This window comes from Pyricularia grisea (assembly GCF_004355905.1).
Source record: "Pyricularia grisea strain NI907 chromosome Unknown Pyricularia_grisea_NI907_Scaffold_2, whole genome shotgun sequence".
Classification (NCBI taxonomy): domain Eukaryota; kingdom Fungi; phylum Ascomycota; class Sordariomycetes; order Magnaporthales; family Pyriculariaceae; genus Pyricularia; species Pyricularia grisea.
The window spans coordinates 7,940,979-7,959,866 of record NW_022156717.1 but is presented as its reverse complement, the minus strand read 5'-3'; the positions used below and the strand labels follow the sequence as shown (position 1 = coordinate 7,959,866).

Sequence of the window (18,888 nt, the reverse complement as noted above, 5' to 3'; positions counted from 1 at the left end):
TCCAGTACTTCTTGGCCTTTCGGTTTTTTTTTTTTTTTTTTTTTTTTTTCTTTTTTACCTTTTTTGTTTTATTCTTTGATACCAAGGCAATGAATGCAACGCAAAGATCCATCAAATCCAGCAGCCTCACCACGTGGAATGTGCCTCGTGAGCCCAGTTCTCCTTCATTTCCTACATGATATCAACCTTCCTGACCTCGGTCCACTCTCTCTCGTGGCTCGGGACCGTGACCACCAGCACGCCGTCCTCCAGCCTGGCCGTGATGCCATCGCCGTCAATCTCCTCCTTGGTTCCGGCACCACCAGCTCCCTCCCTCCGGTTCTGAGGCGGCAGCTTCACGTCGCGCGTGAACAACCCGACCCTGCGCTCGGCGCTCACCAGCCCACGCTGGAAATCCTCGTCGCCGGGCCGGTACACGACGCCCGAGATGTTGAGCACGCCGCGCTCCGCCTCCCACGACACGCCGACGTCCTCCTTCTTGACCCCCGGCACGGCCACGTGCACCACCCAGGCGCTCGCCGTCGCCGTGTTGGGGTCGCCCGACCCGCGCACCTCGAAGATGTCGACCGGGGGAGAAAACGTGTCGACGCCGTCGTCGTCGTTGTTGTTGTTGTTATTCTCGCCGGTTGCTGCCGCGGCAGCAGTCTCCTGCGTCCCGGTTTCTTGCCCGGTAGCGTCACCCGCAGTAGCACCAGCAGCGGCGGCGGCGGTGGCACCCGCACGGGCGTCACCCATCCCGCCCGGGGCGGCGACGGTCGATGCTATGTAGTTCCGCAGCTGCTGGGCGAGCGGGTGCGACGCCAGCGTGGCCATCCAAGGCTCGCCGTTGAAGCCAGGCCTGGGGCCCGGGCGGCGACGGTGGTGGTGGTGGTAGTGGTGGTGAGGACCACCTCCGGGGGGCGGTGGCGGACCGTGGTGGCGATGGTGGCGACGGCGTCCACCACCCCTCTCACCCGTCTCGGGCGACGCATCCTTCTCGCCCTCGGCGCCGGTCGTGTTGGCTTCTTTGTTGCCCTCGGTCGATGGGCCAGCAGCGGCGGCACCACCTTCGTCGTCGGAAGAGGACGGCGACGAGGAAGCCGACTGGTCGCACTCGCCGTGGCACCGGCGGCGGCCGCAGTGGCGTCTCCCATGGCGGCGGGGCGGGCCTCCCTCACCTCCGCCCGGGGCCCAGGGGTTCGGGGGGCCGAAAGGCATCCACCACGGTCCCGGGCCGTGGGGACCGGCGTGGAAGGGGAACGGGAAGGGGGGAGGGGGAGGAGGAGGAGGAGGTGCGTGGTCGGTGCCCATGCCGGGCTGCTGGTGGGCGGGGTTGAATCCGTTGACAAAGTCCCAAAAGTTCATGGAACCTGGCGTGTAGTGCGGAGGGGGCTGAGGGGGCGGATTCGGGTTGGATGCCATGGTTGCAAGTTCTATTGTTGTATTTTATGGTATGTGTTGTTGATGTTATTGTTTTTGATGCTTGATTTTGGAGAAAGTGTTTAAACTGTAACAGTTTTTTTTTCTCTTGGTGTTGTGTGGTTTATGAGCCTGATGGTAACAGAAAGGAAAGACAAAAAAAAAAATAAGCTAGCTATATACCCCAGCAAAGCTGAGGCGAGGGACCACGCAACCACCGCACCCGGCAAGTGACTCGACCTATCCAAGGGACCGGGTATACGTAGACCTTCCCCGCAGGATCACTGTTGGGTGTACGTGGACTCCCTCCAATGATAAGCAAACAATGGCCAAAAAAAAAACAAGTTGTTTTCGTCTGAAAGGTTGCCTCAGGCTGGCCAGTCACTACTTTTTTGGCAGGCAAGGCAGGGTATGTTTGGTTTGCGCATATTCGCCACTAATATAGGTTTATGAGCAAATTGACTATTGGAAGTGCCTTTAACAGCTGCCTGCTGACTTTGTTCCGCAGTATTCAATCACGATCCCAGTTTGAAAAGGAATAGTCTAGAATCCCATGGATTGTAAAAAAGACTAAACAAAAGAGGCAAAAGTCTCAGCTGGCATGGAAGTCAAGTTACAACAAGGTACGTCGTACGATAGTTTAAAATTGGTGTGGTGGCGACATTGGAGCTACCTCTACCACATCCCGGTCAGGCAATGAACGGGGGACGCGTGGACACCACCAATAAAAAGAATAAAAAAAAAAAGAGACGGTTTATCTGTGTGGTTGGCTGATTTTATCCCAAGATAACTTTTTGTTAATCAGGTCCCGGAATCCTTTGCCCAAGTCAATCCAAAGAAAGGTACAGCAAAGATTGATTGCTGAGGTGCATGTTCTATTTAAACTGCCTCGGCTCATTCAGCAACACTACCAAAGAAAAGATCAGTTGGTTGAATATGGGACCATTCGGGATAAGTAAAATGTTCAGCACAAAAGTCGGAAAACGGGAACCTAGATTGCGACTGTGCCACGTTGCTCTCTTGATAATTCCCCAAAGTTTGGTCGTACATGCGCATCCAATCTTTGTGACGCGTTACTGTTTGCTATTTATTCTGCTTAGTTGGTATATGGTAGGTAGGTAAGTAGGTATATGATATCGCAGACATGTGAAAGCTAAAGGAAACCCAAACCCAAGCTAGATAGATATCCCAGACAGAAAACAAATGGATGAAAATGAAAACAAACAGCAGTGAGCCCAACCCATGTACAAATGCTCAATATGCATAGTATTACAAACAAGCAGAGAAACAAATCTTAGTCCCTACCACGAGCGCCATACTGAAATATACGCTCCCGAAACATTACCTCATCCCTCGCTAACACCTATAGTCGGAGCACCAAACGCCAGTGATGCTGCCGCTCTAACAAAAATGAAGACGCTTCTGAACTAATGCAAAAATAAAATTCCCTGTCCAAACATGACCGCACCAACAATCCTACGATGCCTCCACTGCGTTGTCTTGCTTCCCTTCATCGACCGCATTCCTCATCTCGACCTCATTCTCCTTTGCGTCACCACTTGTCGCAACTGTCGGAGCTGCTGCCGGCTCTTCGTCGTTCGTTTGGCCGGACTGTAGCTTTAATTTCCTCTCCGCCTCATCAGCTCTCTTGTTGGCCTCGGCAACCTCCTTCTTGAGCATCTTGATGTACTCGATCGCCATCTCCACTGTGCTGGCTTTGCTGTTCGGCCCTCCCCCGGCTTGCTTATCGCCCTTCTTGCCACCGTCACCATCACCGTCTCCGTCATCGTCCACTTTGGCAGATACTGCCGGTGGCAACAGCGTCGCTATCTCCTGCAGCGCCGAGTTAATCCTGTTCCGTCTGCCTTGCTCGGCTATCTTGTGCGAGGTTCGTTTTGACGTTAGGTTTGTCGACAGCTCGCTCGGATACGATACGCCCGGCACGCTATTGCCCTCCAGAATGTTTTGGTAGTTTGATTTAGACCTGAGCAACTGCGACGCAACATCTTCGGCCCCGCTACTACCACCGGGTAATAATGGCTTGATGCTCGGCGATATCCGCGGCCGCAGCGCTGGTGACACGTGTGAAGAACTGACGCTGGGTCGCTTTTTGCTATTTCGTGGCCCCATCTGTGGTGTCTTCCGGACTGCTGCTGCCAAAACCGGTGTGCCCATGACCGAAGAGCTTCCCCCTCCTTGCTGCTGACTAGTCAATAACGGACTCTGTGTTGCCGAAGCTGCTGTCCTGGGCTTGATGAAACCTGAATTTGGCAATGGCTGCAATGATGGGGTTGTCGATGAAGTCGCAGAGGGACCTAGGAATGGAGACTGTGCCGGGCTCTTCGTAATCGTTTGAGGGGTTTGGCTGTGCTGCTGCTGGAAGTTGACGGATTCCGGAAGTTCAAAGTTCTCGATTGCCTCGTGGGAAACAGTGGCGTGGCTCGTTGGCGTAGCACCCATGCTGTTGCTGGGTGATGTAAGTTTCATCAGCGACGCTGGCGTTGCCGGCGACATCTTGCCCTGCAAGGTCTGCAACATGGGATTTGCGACGGTTCCTTGCGGCTCGGCGTGAGACGAAGGGCGAACCGAGCGTTGCTTCGGCACGGGCGGAGGTGGCATCTCGGATAAGGTCTCTGGAGAAACAGATCCGTTTTCTGAATCCGTGAGGCCGACGGGCGACCCGCCGTGTCCTTGCGGCGCGGGTGGCGGTAATAGGTGGTTTTGTGAATCCTGGCTGTGCTGTAACGATTCTGCGAGCTCACTCAAAGCCTGTGAATTCATGTTGGGCGTCGTCTGGGACTTTTTCTTCAGCGGCTTGGAGATGGGTGACTGTCGAACACCCCCCTTGCCCCTGACCTTTGAAGCGGTGCTTTTCCTAGGAACCGATTTCTTTGCCGCTTCATTTGATAATGATAATGGGGTTACCTTGGTAGCTGTTGGTGTTGGAAGGTCCATGTCGGCAGCCGGCGAGCTGTTTTTGCCGGAGCTGACGCTATCATAAACGGCTTGCGAGTTTTCTTGCTGCGCATGAAGTGCTGGTGATGCAAGAGGGCTAAAGTATGCCCCCGGGATAGTGAATTGCGAATCCATCGAGAAGTGTGTTTCTAGCGGTGTCACGGCCGGCGAGACAAGAGGCGTAAATGACATCTGCACAAGAGTCTGTGTTAGCAAGCCACAGAGTGCGAGGAGCATTCTACCGACCACAAAGTAGGAATCAAGTCACTTGAAAACAAAAGACTTACGTCCTGTTGATCAGCCAGCCGTTGATACCTGTCGTATATGCCCTGTTGTGGTGTCTGATCGGGAGCAACGTAATAGCGACTTCCAGCTTGAAGTTCGAGGCTTTGCGGTGTGGGAGGTATCAGGCGGCTCTGTTGCGCAAAGAATGCGACTTGCTGCTCCTCGAGTTGGCGTTGTTGCTGTTGCATCCTCTGATGCTGCAAGAATTGTATCTTGGCATCGATATCATTAATGGCCTCGCTCGGAGTTGGCGGTGGTTGCGTCGTCGGCGGCGGCACCATGCCGGCATTGGGAACAATGACCAGGCCAGGAGCTGTCGTGTGAGGAGGGCCGGAAGCTGCCACCGAGGGCAATTGAGCGAGATGAGAGTGCATAGCCGACTGCGGCAGCTGCGACAGCTCCTGATTTGAAGCCATGAGCCCAGGCATCTCGGTGCCGGTCATGGGTGTGTCCATCTGCTGCTGGTGCTGGAGCTGGCGCCCCTGGGCCTGTTGCGACTGGAGAATTGCGCCGCCATTGTTCCCCGCGCTCTGAAAGTCGGCAGCAAAATCCTGAAAATCAAAATTCAACCCGTCGGCTAGACCTTCCATGCCATTCATCTCGAGATACTGCTGGAAATCGTCATCGACGGCGCTGTGCTGCCCGTTCCAGGCCGAAGATCCCATCATTGCCATGGCTTTAGGTGGTGTTTTCGCTTTGCTTTTGCCTGTAACGGAATCATACGTTTGCGCAGGCGGAGCGCCGGGCGCCTCTCGGTTTTTTGGTTTTTTTTTTCTCTGTCGGCGGTTTTCGCTATTTCAAGGTCGGGATGGCGTAGCAGGCGCTTCGCACACCGACCTGAACCTCGCTTCGAGTCAGGGATTTGGAGGGGTGGTTGGCTGGTTGGTTGCTTTGGCAAAATAAAACCCCCGGCTTTTGGGTCGCAGTATGTCTCTTGGGTATTTTTCTTGTTCCAATTGCGCGCAATTGACTTTGATTGTCCTGCCGGTCGTATAGGACGTCAAATGCATGCGATGGGTTAACCATGCCTCAACATTTTAGAGGACTGGATTTTTTTGTCTTTCCTTTTTTTTTTCCCCCTTAACACTTTCTTGTGGTCATCCAGATTTATCGGCTAGATCCAAGTTTGTCGCTTGATCCAGAGTTCTCCCCCGTTATCAGTTCAGTTCTTGGAGTAAAAAAAAAAAAGGGCCTGGAAACCCCAGTAAAACGGTTGGTGGGGCGGGGTGACAGAAATGGATCACCAATGCTCGTCGCTCGCACCGAGACTGGCATCTGCTTGCCTCGTCAAGCTCTTTTACCAGCTTTCCTGCTACAGAATGTAACCTGACCCAATCAAAAACTCCGATTTCCGCAGAAACACGAAGGAACAAAAAAAGATAGGTTTCCCCGTTGACTAGACTAATATAAAGTAAGCGGGTCAAGTCGTTGAGAATTTTTTTTTGCGCCGGCTGCTAACTCGATGGTCTGGCCTCTGTTCACTCTGGGGCTGGTGGAGGTCTGGAGAGTAGCGCGTGGTAGTCTGCAAGTAAGGTAGGTAGAGGGGGGGAAGAAAAACAAGGGGATCAGACCGGTCCGATTCAGATGGAGCCTTGAAGGGGTGTTTTATTTTGTTTCTTCTTTCTTTCGTGGTCTGTATTAGCGGGATGTTCCGCTAAGTGTTTTGGCAGAAAACGATGCGATGTTTAGGGGAGGTATATCAACAAAGTGGTTCGTCCAATGTAAAATTGATGAATAGGAACACAAATAATGGCAATTTTGATTTTCGACAGCTTTGCCTACAGTCTACATGATGTGCTATGCATTTTCATGTGATCGGGTTCGTCCAGAACAAAAATGATGATGCGGGGACATTAAACAAGGATGAATGCATCCAGCGAGTAGGAGCCCAGTCCTTGGAAGCCTTGGGCCTGTACAGCGGTAAGGATCTTGATCCACCAACTTGCTTATACCGCTGTTGCCAAGATGATGGTGGGGGTCACTTGTCGGTTGAGTTGGACCGAACTTTTTCCCGTTCTGTACCTGCAATGTATTTCGTAGGACGAAGTACTGGAAATAAGAGATTATGGTTAGCAAGGCATTCAAGGTTGAGTTAGATCTAGCCCGAGCCAAGATTTTTTACCGAACAATTACATCAATTCGTTAGGTCGGTTAATTACCTAAGGTACCTTATTTTCGAAAGAAGCCTTCCAGGTACCTGGGAGTTACCAGGCAGCATAACATTTGGGGGGTTTCCCCACGGCAGAACGGGTGATTACGGAGCAGCTGATTCTCACCTATTGGGCACATGACAGACACTTGCCTGCCTTTTGAGGAAGAGGAAGGAAGGAACGTACACGGGACAAGGATTGAAGCCGAGAAGTACCGGCAGAAAGAAAAAGAGAAAGACAAAGTCAAAAAAGAGAGGAACGTAATGGCAAGAAGATAGACAATGTGGAACAAGAATTAAACCGACTCGTTCAATCCACGTAATTAATTACCCGACGCTTCAAGCGGCGGGCTGCCTTCTTTTCTGGTGGTAGGTTTCCAACAGTCGACTACTGTTGCCTCAAACCCCAGAGACAGATCGACGGGAAAAGACGGGACGCATGGCTCCAACCAGCCACCGCAGTCGTCGACCTTTTTTTTTTTTTTTTTTTTACCCCACGCTGTACCATCCAGGGATTAGTGTGCGGGTGGCTTGCTTCGGTGTCGCAAAGGGTCTAAAAACAGTTTTGCGTACAAGCTACTCTGGTACATACAACAGGTAAGGTAGTTACCAAAAATGCTAAAGTTGCTGTTGGCTAACCAGAATCCTTGTTACCTACATGGTAGGTAGCACTCAAGCACAGTCGACCGACACGTACTTTTCACAAACTGGGGCATCATCTGTTGGCTTCAACCGACTTCATCAAATTGGGTGGTAATACTACTTTGTTCTACGGTGTACGTAATTCTATAACAATGATGGGGCGTTATATATTCAATTCATGCCTGCTGGGTACGGCACCACTGCCTTTATAGGCAATCTCCGCGGCACAAGCGCAAACTGAGACAAAGCAACCACCAATATATTACCAGGCTCCCTGATCCCCCAACCCCCAACCAATCAGTTTAAATAGACCACCGTCTCGTGCAGATGATAGCGTTCCCTTTTGCTTCATTGGTCATGTGGAACTCCCCCACCGCGGCTAAGTAGAATTATGTAAAAAGTTGACCCAAAAATTATTCGACGTCTATTAAGCATTGAATGTCGTTTACCCTGCATCGGACCCTGTCCTCTTGGTAGCATTACCGGCACCATGCTATGGATTCGCCTCCGATTCACGCTCTGCCTTCCCACTGCATGTACTCGGGATGGTCCAGAAGGCCCAGACTCTTCTCCACCCTCTTCTGCAAGGCAACCATACTATTGTTGGGTCCAAGGCTGACCACACCTCTTCCTCACTCAATATTACGTCAAAGATGACTTCTGCATAGCCCCCAAGTATTTCAAGGCCGTACCCAGCGCAGTATTCCCTGGTTATCGGGTTTGCTCACGTGGATCCCGAGGCTGATACAGGATGTTCATCACGGCCGCTGACGCGACTCTCATAAAGGCCCTGTGAAGTGCAGCCCTGCCGCCGAAAACAGCGGGATCAACGCACTGTTGTTGGCGGCGCTGAGGCTGACCCTAGTGTCTAGGAGGACTTTGAGAAGAGAGAGAGAGAGAGAGAGAGAGAGAGAGAGAGAGAGAGAGAGAGAGAAGGTTTACTGTTCATTACATAACTTACCATTTTGGAAAGAATTTTATGTCTGTACAAGTACTAATATCTGCATGGTTGTCTTAAGTATGAACTGATATTTTATATTTCCAATCTCGACGAATCAGACGAAATACATAAGCCTCATTCCTACTCCAGTCCCAGCTCCAGCTTCTCATGGAGGAAGTTAATATGGTCCTGCAACACTTGTTGGAAAATCCATTCCCCAGTGGTGATCGCCCTCAGTCCATATTGGTGCAGAAGTAGGTACAGCGATCATGCCCGCCTGATCTGTCGCTACCCATCGTTGGGTTGTTTGGTTCTGCTATCAAACTTATATAAACGATCTAGTTCAAAGACAGGGGGAGATTTAAGCCAAACTGCTATCCTATGTATACGCTCCGTATCTAACTCATTTAAACCATCGAACTCAGAGCCTTGCCTGATTTCGCGTATTGATCCGGAGCTGTCAGCTCCACCTATTCTTTCACCCCATGTGTCTTTGTCATCTGCTGTTGTCGGAGACTCCGTGTCGGACAAATCGACTTGAGACATCTGCCCAGCGTCGATTCTTGACCGGGGGCTGCCAGCTCCGCTAGCTTGTTCGCCATCTATATTATGGTCTTCTGTCGCACGAGGCATGGAAAATATGGCAAGCTGCTCCAGGTGCGCGGCGACATGTCTCCTGAAACGGCTTCCACTGACCCTGACTTCGCCCTCTTGCCCCTGGATATCCTTTCCTTTAGGATCCTGTTTGATTAGGATATGCTCTGCCCAATCGTCACAAAATGGACACTCCCGCGCATTGTGGTATTTGAGAGGTTGTCTGCCCTGCTCGATAAAGCCAAGGATCTGGTCTCTGGGCAGATCTGGGTGAATTTGGAGGAAGTGCTTCTCAAGGTCCTCATACGTTGGCAACGAGACTCCTGAGCATATCAAACACATGTAGGAGGAGCGGTGGTAATGAAGCTCGTGCTCGAACCAAGTATTCCGGTCGCTAAAGAGCAGGTCTTTGCACTCCTGGCCTGCAGTGCAGGTGTAGGCTTTGAGATCTCGGAATGCATGGCTCTTCCAAGATTTTTCTTTTTTGAAAGATTGCAAAACGAAGCAGATTGGACATTCGAATGGATCACCCTCTGGCGAAAGTTCAGAAAGTCGCGGCAATCTAAGTGTTGCAAGGGCACTGCTCATGGTCGAGACACTAGCCAAAGAGATAACGTCGTCGTCATTGTCATCCTCGTCAAAATCCTGCTGCTGCCTTGGCTGGGGAACAAAAGTAGTTGCTTTACTTGACCGGAGTAAAGTGGGTGCAAGATCCTGGTCGTGGACCCCGTCGGCGGCCAGTCTATTCTTGTGGTCCCGATAGTACTTCAAAACCTGTCTCCTTTTGGTATTGGAGTTCCCAAGCCGATTGAGAAGCCATTTCTCTCCGACGCGACTGAGTTTGGGTGACTTGTGTCTTAGGTAGTCTATGTCTGCAAAGTCTGCAAAGCGATCAGTCGAGACTTGAAGAGCGTGATCAAAACGATTACGAGTGCCGGTGTTTCGAATGAGCATCCCAACCCGGAAAAAAGATTTGAGGTACTCGTTGATGACATCCAGAAGAATTTTGGCCTCGTTTATGGCGTCTTCCGAATCCAATTCCTCCAGATCTTCTTCTCCGTTTGGGTCGTCCGGATCAGATGCTTTGCAGATGTTGTCTCAGATCTTTTCTTCATCGCTGGCACTCTCCTCCGCCTCATCATGGGAATCTTGACTGAAATCATCCTCTTGCTTATCGTAATCTCCCGCCTGAAGCGCAGACGTCACTTTACCAATCGTCAGGTTAGTCCCCGAAAAAAAAAAAAAAAAAAAAAAAAAAACAGAACTGCGTAGTACTTACATTCGTCGAGTGTTTCTAGGAGCTCGTCCCAGTCTACACAGATCTGGCCTCTGATTTCAGGGTCGATAGCAAGACGTTGATCCAGAGAAAGTTTGGTTTCCGGAGATCGCAAGGCGCCAAGATTGCCTGCCCACATATCGAACTTTCCCAGAACATCTTCCACGTTTGATGACGAAATATTGACCTCTTGTGCACTCGAGGGCTGGGCCTCGATGTTAGTGAGATAGTTGATGATATCAGCGAGCCTCTGCCGAGCCTGGCGGCTTCGGCATGAGATTGTGTCTTCACTGTTATCGATAGACATATTGGTCAGTATTGCTGCTTGTAACGCGCTCCAACATCAGAGAAGCTAGTGTAAGCTCATGATAGAGCCACTCTTAAACACATCGGCAGACAGAATACGGACTGGTGACTATGTTGCACTAAATGAAGATGTTGTATATATCACTTAGACCATCTGTGCTTGTAACACAGAGCCTGACCGGGATAAACCCCCGCACCATCCCCGCTCGCCCCATATTCAGCCTTGCTTCAAGATGCTGTTCATCTCATGGAGTTACGAGCTTATCTCTATCCTGAAAACCTTTTGGTCTGGACGAAGACTGGGTAGGTAGAGAGAGGGGCCTTACTAACACAAAGACATCATGTCTGGGTTCGAGGTGGCTGGCGCAGTCCTCGGCGCCATTCCCATCGCCCTCTCGGCTCTCGACGGGTACAAGAGGGCGGCTAAGAAGGTCAATTCGTTCATCAGCATCCGCAAGGAATATGTAAGCTGCGAGAAGCAATTGCAATTCCACCAAGTCAGTATCAAGAAGCACCTGCGGCAGCTCTTGCTTCCTATATTTCAAGATGAGAACGACAGGCTTGAGATACTCTTGAGCGACCCTGGAGGCGAGGATTGGAAGCAAAACGATGTAACTCAGCTGCTCGAGAGGCAGCTTGGTGATTCCTGCGATCTCTATTTGGGATAGCTGGTCGATATGCGAGATATTCTTTTGGAGATTGGCAAAGAGCTTTCGTTTGAGTCTCCAGATGCTCGTAAGAAAGTTGTGACAATGAAGCCGACTCAACTGAAGAATGCCATGAGCAAAGATAGCATGGCGTTCCAGCACTATAGAATCCGATTTGCGGCTGGCGAAAGCAACAGGAAGCGGTTGTTCAATGAGTTGTCGGAACTTCACGCCAAACTAGACTGTGAGAGCTCGATTCATCACTCCTATGCTGAGCTCTTACCATGCTGACTTACGCTCGTCTTCATACCTAGCGCTATTGACATCTAGCGAAAAGGACACAGAGCTGGTACAGCGGCACCAGAAACATCGGGTCGATACGGCCCTCTGCAGCTTTTGGATGACTGCCACGGCCCTCTTCCACGCTCTGGCAGCGACCTGCCAATGTCAATGCCAATCACAACATGCTGCCGAGTTGATGTTGCAGCACAGAAAGGCTGTCAAAACCAAGCCTGAGTTTTGAATTCTTTTCAAGACAGACCCTGGCGAATCAAATAGACAGAGGGTCTGGAGAACTCGAATCACCGAGGGAAGTGAAGATGAGCAGTGCTGTGTGAGTATACCCTCGGCCAAGGCGTCATCTCAATCCACCCCGATCAGGGCAGCTCTCCGGCCCAAGTCTCCGGCGGGACGCTGCAGACCGACCACACCGCGAATGGTTCAATTCTCACAGTAAGCTCTCCATTTTCCCCCACCAGGGCACAGAAGCCGAGAAGTGTTGCTGAAATGCTGCAGACCGTCGCAAACTGTCACCCTCACTGTTCAGAACTGTGGCGATCCAACCACTCTGCCTCCTGGGGCGATCAAAGTGCTCTGCACACTGATGAAGCCCCCTTCACAAAGCTCATTATGCAAGGGATACCTGGGCCTGCCGAACGACGAACGAAGGTACTACGTCTACACCATGGCGGAAGACCTGTCAATGTGTCCTGACTCGGTCAGCCTGGGACAGATGCTAACCTCGAAGCCTCCCAACTTCCGAGTCCGCTGTAAGATTGCCCTGGTCCTGGCATCATCCTTTGTCCAGCTGGTTGACTCGCCCTGGATGACCGAGCCCCACGCCTTTGACAAAGACTCCGTCCTGTTCCTGCCTGGCAAGCTGGACGAGCCGCACATCAGGAGGACATTCTGCACAATGGCGGAAGCGAAACAAGATCGCACCGACTGCAACAAGACATCACAACCCGACGTTGTGAGTGCACCGCTCTCCCGGCTAGGCATCACGCTCCTGGAGCTGTGCTTCGGGACGACGCTGCAGTCGCAGGAGTTGAGGAAGAGCCTACCGAGCGGGGACACGGAGCGGATGCGCGACCTGTTTGATGTGACGGCCGCGTACGAATGGTTAAAGGATGTGGCGGAGGACAGGGGTGAGGATTACGCCCGGGCGGTGACCTGGTGTCTTGTCGGCCATCGGAGCGGGCTTGTGGATCGCTGGCGCGAGGAAATGCTGCGGAGTGTCATCGGGCCATTACAGAGCTGCCTGGACTATTTTAATGGTGTGACGGGGAGGTAGGCCTGAGTGCCACCAAACTAGAACAGTCATCCCAAGATATCTGCCTACTGGTAGAATGGAATGCATAAAATTTTTACCAAGAGTTCAACCAAAGACGAGTCGTCCAAAGAGGATTGGTTGGAAAAGTTGACATCAGATGAGATTAAAAATTCAGTCTGATTGGACCACCGTCTTTGAGACCCCATGGCAGTGCATGGCTTTGACCGCACCTGCCCAAGCTGCCTCAATTACGGATTTTGTTAATTGTCCAACAGCAATTGAACAAACATCCCTGCTGGCAAAATAAATGCATTTAAGCTCAGCCACAACACTTTCCCTCTCTATCTCTCCACGTTCTTTCCATTTAAAGAAATCTGCCGCCACACGGCACTGTCAAAGGCCCACAGGCACGATCTCGCTTCTAGGGAGCCAAGATGTGGCAATTAGACAAAAATGAGACCCCAAACCCACATTGCCCACCAGCCCACCTTGCCCACCTCTACACTTAACACATCTGCATGCAACCGAAAGCACTGTGTTACCAAAGAGTACCTACCTACATTAGAATTAGGTACAACGGACCACAGGGTATTATCCCGTTGCCTAAAAAAAAAAAAACCACCCAAAAAACCGCCTTACGGCCCGTTCGGCCAAGCCCCCCCCCCCTTGCGTCCAATCCCTGATCTCAGCTGACATCGCCCCCTTCGTGTTTACCCAGTGGATTTTCCCCCGACACTACCTCTAGCCAAACAGAGCACGTTTAGCACGGTCTGACGTGAGGCAAGATCGTCTTGTCGGATTGACTCCCAAACTCCGTTCGGCCATGATTGTTCTCAATTTTGTACCTAGACCTGGTTCTAAGCATTGGCGTCTACTGGTAAGGCGCAGGGGTAACAAGGGCATCCCGTGGAGACCCAAAAAAGACTGTGCCGCAAAACATGCCACCCCAGACTGGACCCTCAGTGCAATCGAAATTGGGAAAAGTAGAGCCAGCTAGCCGGTCGACGCCACGGTCGGTAACAAGTAAGGCTGAGTTCGTGCAGCTTGCATTTTTATTTTTATTTTGGATTCCTCGTCTTCATTCCAAGCACAGTTTACCCCGTATCCCTCAGCCGCAGTGTCGTAGCAATCCTTTAATTTCTTGATTGTTCCCCCTCCAAAAAATCACAGTGTATTGCGGTCTCTAGTTGCTTCCAAAACATCCTCGACAACTCCTTGCCCAAACGAGACCAACAAAGCAAGCAAGCAAACAAACAAACAAAAAAAAAAAAAAAAAAAAAAAAAAAAAAAGCCAATAGCCATAATGTCTGCCCAACCTCAACAAGACCAGATTCACCAGGCTCCCGCCCAACCCCAAGCCGCATACCAGACGAAAGCCGAGCAGATTCAACAGGGCCAGCAGCAACAACAATATGGCCCTGCAGCACAGCACCATCACCAGCACGTCGGCGCCACGCCCCTCCAGGCACTAGGACCAGCACCCGCCGTGATCGACTGCCCCTTCTGCCAACAGCGGGTGATGACGCGCGTCAACGAGGAGCACTCCAGCATGACATAGTACGTGTGTTTTCGATTAGCTTCCATTTTCCGTTATCTGGCTTGTCTTTTTTTTTTTTTTCGACTCGATAAACGATTCAGCAAACCCCTCTGAAAACCAAGGAAACCCAAAGCTTGTCTTGGAAATCGCATAAACTGACACGGCGACTTCTCTTTTTTTCTCTAAAAATAGCCTCCTAGGTGTACTCATCGGCTGCATCTGCATCTGCGCCGCCTGCGTCCCCTGCCTGGCGGGAATGTGCCAGGACGTGACGCACTTTTGCACAAACTGCAACCAGCGCGTCGCACACATCCCCTATAGCGGCGGGGTTCAGGTCATCCAGCCCCAGCCGCACCAGGGCGCCAACGGCCAGTACAACATGGGCCCCCAGGCCGTTTACGGCAGCGAGAACTCCAAGGGAGCCGGTGGCGCCCCAGTCGCCCAGCAGCAGCAGGCCGCTCCGGTCCAGCAGAACCAGACACAGCAGCAGCCCGCGCAACAACAAGGGCAAGATCACATCCAACCGGCACCGCAGCCGGATGTGCAGCCGCCTCAGTATTCCAAGAACTGATGGGTTCGTTTCCGGTTCTTGCACTGCTGTTGCTTGATTATTTGTTATGTGTCATCTGCTTCCCTTTCATACCCCTCGTTTCCATCAAGGCTGCTAGCCCTTTTTTTTCTCTTTGCATAACAACAATACCCTCATGTCTTTATTCTTCTTTTTATTTTGACTTGTTTAAATTTTGATTTTATAATACCTCGTCGTCTTTTCACGACAGCTTAAGTAGGAAGCAAATTCCAACACGAAAAAACATTGGAGAGAAATCTTTTGGAAAAAAAAAAAAGGAAAAAAAAAAAAAAAAAGGATGATGTTCATGTTTTCTACATAGCTACCTACATAACTAGTCTAATAAAAATAGACACATCAAACTGAAATTGATCAAATCTGTTTGCATAACGCCATGCAGAGAGCGCTATGCAGGTTCCCTTATCCACGCCCCGACTTACACGCTGCAGTTGCTGCATGTGGTCAAAAACGGCTAGTCATGCAAGGCCCGCAACACAATAAAATACCCATACTGGCAAGCGATTGTAAGCAAGCGTTTTGAGATTGTGAATACGCAACATTGGCAGAGCGAGTTCGGTCAAATATCAAATGTGATTACACAAGAGAAAAATGTCGACACAAAGGAGAATGATATGAGAAGGCCAAGTACTGAGGCCATGACTGGAAAAACAAAAGGCGCTTCCAGGGTAATGAGACAGACTGATAAACAACAAAGAGAAAGACACATACGAGCCCCCCGACAAAAGAAAAAGAGGCTCCTATGACAAATTATCCAGCCTCTGAAATGGTATCCCCATCACTCGAAGCAAAAAGTCAACCCAACCCAGACGCCCGCCAACACATCCCACATACAGCCCCCCATCCCATCCATTAAGTCCGGACTCCACATCAGGCCGTCGTGGTTCAAAACGCCGGCCGACCACCGCCCTCCCTCCACTTCTTGTGCGTCGCTGTCCTGTCCGCCGGGCTCTCGACAAGTGCACTTGAATCGTGCTCTTCTTTGTCGCTCAAGCCGGGGCCGAACGAGACGCGTCCGCCGAGCGTGCGACGGCGTGCACCACTGGCACTGCCAATGGCGCCACCGCCCGCAGTCGGCCCAATCCATTCCCATGCACGGCCCACCTCTCCATCGCGACCCTCCCGCTGCCCCTGCCTGACGTTGCTGTTCTGCTCAACAACGGTGCGGACGCGCTGCCAGATTCGCTCCCGCTCAGCTAGAGAGTGCTTTTCACGCAGCACATCATCGCGTAGGTTGGGGAGGAACAGGAATGGGTCGTCCTCGCCCGTGTCGTAAGCGAGCTCCTTCTGGGCCGCCAGCCGCTCCAAGACCATGTCCACAAGGCGAGGCACCTGCGCCTTGGTCGCCACGTGGCGCCGGTACTTGAAGCGGGCCCAGAAGCCACCTAGAACAAGGACGACTACAGCGCAAAGATAGAGTCTATATCGCTCCAGTCCGAGTCGGAACGTTCGTCGTAGCGAGCAGGTGAGCGGAAGTCGAGCAAGGGAGGTGGACGATAATCGGGTATGCGAAACGGCGGAGGAATCTCTGGTAAGATGGGACCAGATACGGGGCTGGTTAGTTATTTCGGTGTCAGAAGCAAATGGTTTTTGAAAACAAAGAAATTGGCACTGCCCGTCAGGGAAATGGGTTGAACTCACAAGACCTTGTCTTCCTCTTCCTCGACCTCGTCACGGTCCTTGATATCACCGATGGCAGCCTCCCATAGGTCATCAAACTCCTGCTTCCCCATCTTCTTGCTCCTCTTTTCGCTTAGGAGATTCTTCAGAACCTCCTCTTCTATTGAAGGTGTTGCAGGCTTCTCTTCCTCCGTCTTAGCCGTCGTCCCACACTCGTATTGTGCGCGGCGCTCCCTGAGTTCTTCCACAGCCTTGTCCGCCACAGCCTTCACTCGTCTGACCTTTTCTCCGTCTGGTTCACAGGTCGGTGGAAGGGGTATAAGACCACCGAGCGAGAGCGGGTGGGGGACCATCAGATAGTCATCCTCACAGCGGACCGAGAAATCCTCATAACAGTATGCATGAGCAGGGCAAGCCTCGCATTGGGGCTCTACAAGTATCTCTGCCCATTCTGGCAGTTTTTCTTGCACTTCTGGGGGCAGGATCGCTGTGGCCGGTTGGCCAAGCCCGCAGTAGCCGACTTTGATCTTCTCTTGTCTGTACCAGCCACCATAGACGCCCAAAAGCATGAAAATGACAACCCAAAAAGGCGCCCAGCTGCGACTTTTCGGGGGTTCAACTTCCCGCCTGGCGACTACACCGTGCTCTGCTTCCTCCTGCGCCAATTCGAGCTGCTCATCGGGAGTAAATTCTTCCCCGGGCTCGACCGACGTCAGGTGCTCTGGTGTTCTGGGTCCCCTGAGCGCGCTCATAGGGATCTCATAAGTCCTCGATATCTTGCGTGACGTGGGCTCTTGGATAATGGGCCCATCGGTGCGCCTCCTCTGTGCAGACTTGTTTTTTGATACGGACAATTCCGACCCACCAGTGGTTCGACGCCTATTGCTGGGCGTCTTGACAGTTGGCGGGGAGCTACCGCTCTGGAACGGATTGTCGCTGGTGAAGGGGTTCCCGTCTTCAACCTCTTCCTCCTCGGAAAGCATATTATATTCGCTGCGCCGAGGCGAGGCAAACACGTTCTCCCTCCTCTCGACAGGTGCCTCGAGCTTAACTGCCGGTGTAACACTCCGTCTTGATGTTGCGCGGACCCCCAAACGGTTGTCACCGTCAGTCTCTGCGTCTGAGGGCGCTTGACGGCTGACAGATCGCACGGACCGCTTGCGAGGACTCAAAGGGCGTTCAACCGACTGCATCAGACGCTCCGGTTCCTCCGACTCGCGCTTAACCCGGGAGATTTTCCTCGGCGACCTCGACCGCGTGGTGCGGGCGCGGGGCTCCTCATCAAAATCGTCCATGTCCTCCATCGAGGCAGAATGCATCATTTGGGCGTCGGTGATGCCCATGCTCGAACGCTTTGCCCGTTCGCGCTTGGCCAGGATCTTGTGCGCCTGCGGGGCGACATGGTCGTTGAAAAGCTCGATCAGCTCGCCCTTCTTTGCGTTGGAGGGAAAAGGAATATTGTAAGTGACCATGATCGAGCGCAGCCGGGGAATCGTCAAGGTACGAGGGTCGAAACCCGGCTGGAGGTAGTCGCTTTCTGGGTCTGACATGGTGACGATGCGAGGCGAACGTCAATGTCGTTCGTGGAGGGGATGCTGAAGGCGGTGTGATCAAATTTTGTTTTCCCGGGCTTTTTTTTTTCTCGACAAGGAGATCGAGACGGAAAGAGCAAGTCCTAGCCTAGACGGGAAAAAACCACCTCTTTGGTTCCGCTGAACAAGATCGACGCCAAATCAACGGCTGGTGTCGGGACCACAGGCTTACCCGAGCGCGCAGAGAAGCAAGTGGGCAGGCAGCACAAGTGGAAAAAGAAGAAATACAAAAGCGAAAAACCTGAGGCCACGTCGGAGAGGGCAACCAAAAATCAAAATTTTAACCGGCCCGTGGTATTGGATTCGATGCTAGCAGGGCCCGTCTTGTCTCGTTTAAGTGAAGGGTAAGAATGTCATCAAAAACTTTGTGGATCAAATGGACCTCGAAAGGCAGCAGCTGCTGTGGCAACACATTTCCATTATTATATGACGTGGAGCCTTATCACCACCAATTAGCCAACGCGGTGGAGAGGAAGCTCGGGCCACCTTGGACTTTTTAGCGTCTCAGCTTTGCTCAGCACGTGTCAGCTTGAGTTGGTTGGCAAGCTGGCAATGGATGATGGATGATGCATTTGACCCTAACCCTGACCTAATGCCTGTTGATTTGGCAGTTGAGCTATCCGTACCTACGGAGTACCTAGCCAACTAGCCGACTAGTCTAGCTAAGAACCGGTGCCAAGGTGTTAGCGCCTTTTTACAGCTGCGCTTACCGGTACTTAGGAAGTAGAACTAAATATAAAGATAACACCAGTTTTACGCAGTCGATTCATCAGACTAATTCCACGGAAGATACAATAAGACCTGAAATG

General features: G+C 51.8%; 7 protein-coding genes across 7 annotated transcripts; 2 read left to right on the top strand and 5 right to left on the bottom strand.

The window, feature by feature from the left end:
• Positions 1 to 171: 171 nt before the first annotated feature.
• PgNI_04963 (uncharacterized protein) lies at positions 172 to 1,401 on the bottom strand (the record flags this gene model as incomplete). Its single annotated transcript, XM_031125004.1, has 1 exon — positions 172 to 1,401. One exon carries the CDS (start codon positions 1,399 to 1,401, stop codon positions 172 to 174), a length of 1,230 nt encoding a protein of 409 aa, XP_030984946.1.
• Positions 1,402 to 2,300: 899 nt separating this feature from the next.
• On the bottom strand, positions 2,301 to 6,406 carry PgNI_04962 (uncharacterized protein). Its single transcript, XM_031125003.1, has 2 exons — positions 4,641 to 6,406; positions 2,301 to 4,545 (listed from the first exon to the last, which is right to left on the bottom strand). The coding sequence occupies exons 1-2, from the start codon at positions 5,310 to 5,312 to the stop codon at positions 2,875 to 2,877; spliced, it is 2,343 nt and encodes a 780-aa protein (XP_030984945.1). The 5' UTR covers positions 5,313 to 6,406; the 3' UTR covers positions 2,301 to 2,874.
• A 1,535-nt stretch (positions 6,407 to 7,941) lies between these two features.
• On the bottom strand, positions 7,942 to 8,436 carry PgNI_04961 (uncharacterized protein; the record flags this gene model as incomplete). The annotated part of the gene is made up of 3 exons (XM_031125002.1): positions 7,942 to 8,060; positions 8,158 to 8,290; positions 8,425 to 8,436. The coding sequence occupies 3 exons, from the start codon at positions 8,434 to 8,436 to the stop codon at positions 7,942 to 7,944; spliced, it is 264 nt and encodes an 87-aa protein (XP_030984944.1).
• Positions 8,437 to 8,558: 122 nt separating this feature from the next.
• On the bottom strand, positions 8,559 to 10,688 carry PgNI_04960 (uncharacterized protein). Its single transcript, XM_031125001.1, has 2 exons — positions 10,243 to 10,688; positions 8,559 to 10,168 (listed from the first exon to the last, which is right to left on the bottom strand). Exons 1-2 carry the CDS (start codon positions 10,544 to 10,546, stop codon positions 10,062 to 10,064), a joined length of 411 nt encoding a protein of 136 aa, XP_030984943.1. The 5' UTR covers positions 10,547 to 10,688; the 3' UTR covers positions 8,559 to 10,061.
• A 198-nt stretch (positions 10,689 to 10,886) lies between these two features.
• On the top strand, positions 10,887 to 12,765 carry PgNI_04959 (uncharacterized protein; the record flags this gene model as incomplete). Its single annotated transcript, XM_031125000.1, has 5 exons — positions 10,887 to 11,184; positions 11,275 to 11,436; positions 11,507 to 11,638; positions 11,732 to 11,924; positions 11,988 to 12,765. 5 exons carry the CDS (start codon positions 10,887 to 10,889, stop codon positions 12,763 to 12,765), a joined length of 1,563 nt encoding a protein of 520 aa, XP_030983688.1.
• A 691-nt stretch (positions 12,766 to 13,456) lies between these two features.
• Positions 13,457 to 15,226, top strand: PgNI_04958 (uncharacterized protein). Its single transcript, XM_031124999.1, has 2 exons — positions 13,457 to 14,301; positions 14,474 to 15,226. Exons 1-2 carry the CDS (start codon positions 14,048 to 14,050, stop codon positions 14,850 to 14,852), a joined length of 633 nt encoding a protein of 210 aa, XP_030983689.1. The 5' UTR covers positions 13,457 to 14,047; the 3' UTR covers positions 14,853 to 15,226.
• Positions 15,227 to 15,266: 40 nt separating this feature from the next.
• Positions 15,267 to 18,152, bottom strand: PgNI_04957 (uncharacterized protein). The gene is made up of 2 exons (XM_031124998.1): positions 16,509 to 18,152; positions 15,267 to 16,395 (listed from the first exon to the last, which is right to left on the bottom strand). Exons 1-2 carry the CDS (start codon positions 18,035 to 18,037, stop codon positions 15,753 to 15,755), a joined length of 2,172 nt encoding a protein of 723 aa, XP_030983692.1. The 5' UTR covers positions 18,038 to 18,152; the 3' UTR covers positions 15,267 to 15,752.
• Positions 18,153 to 18,888: the final 736 nt, after the last annotated feature.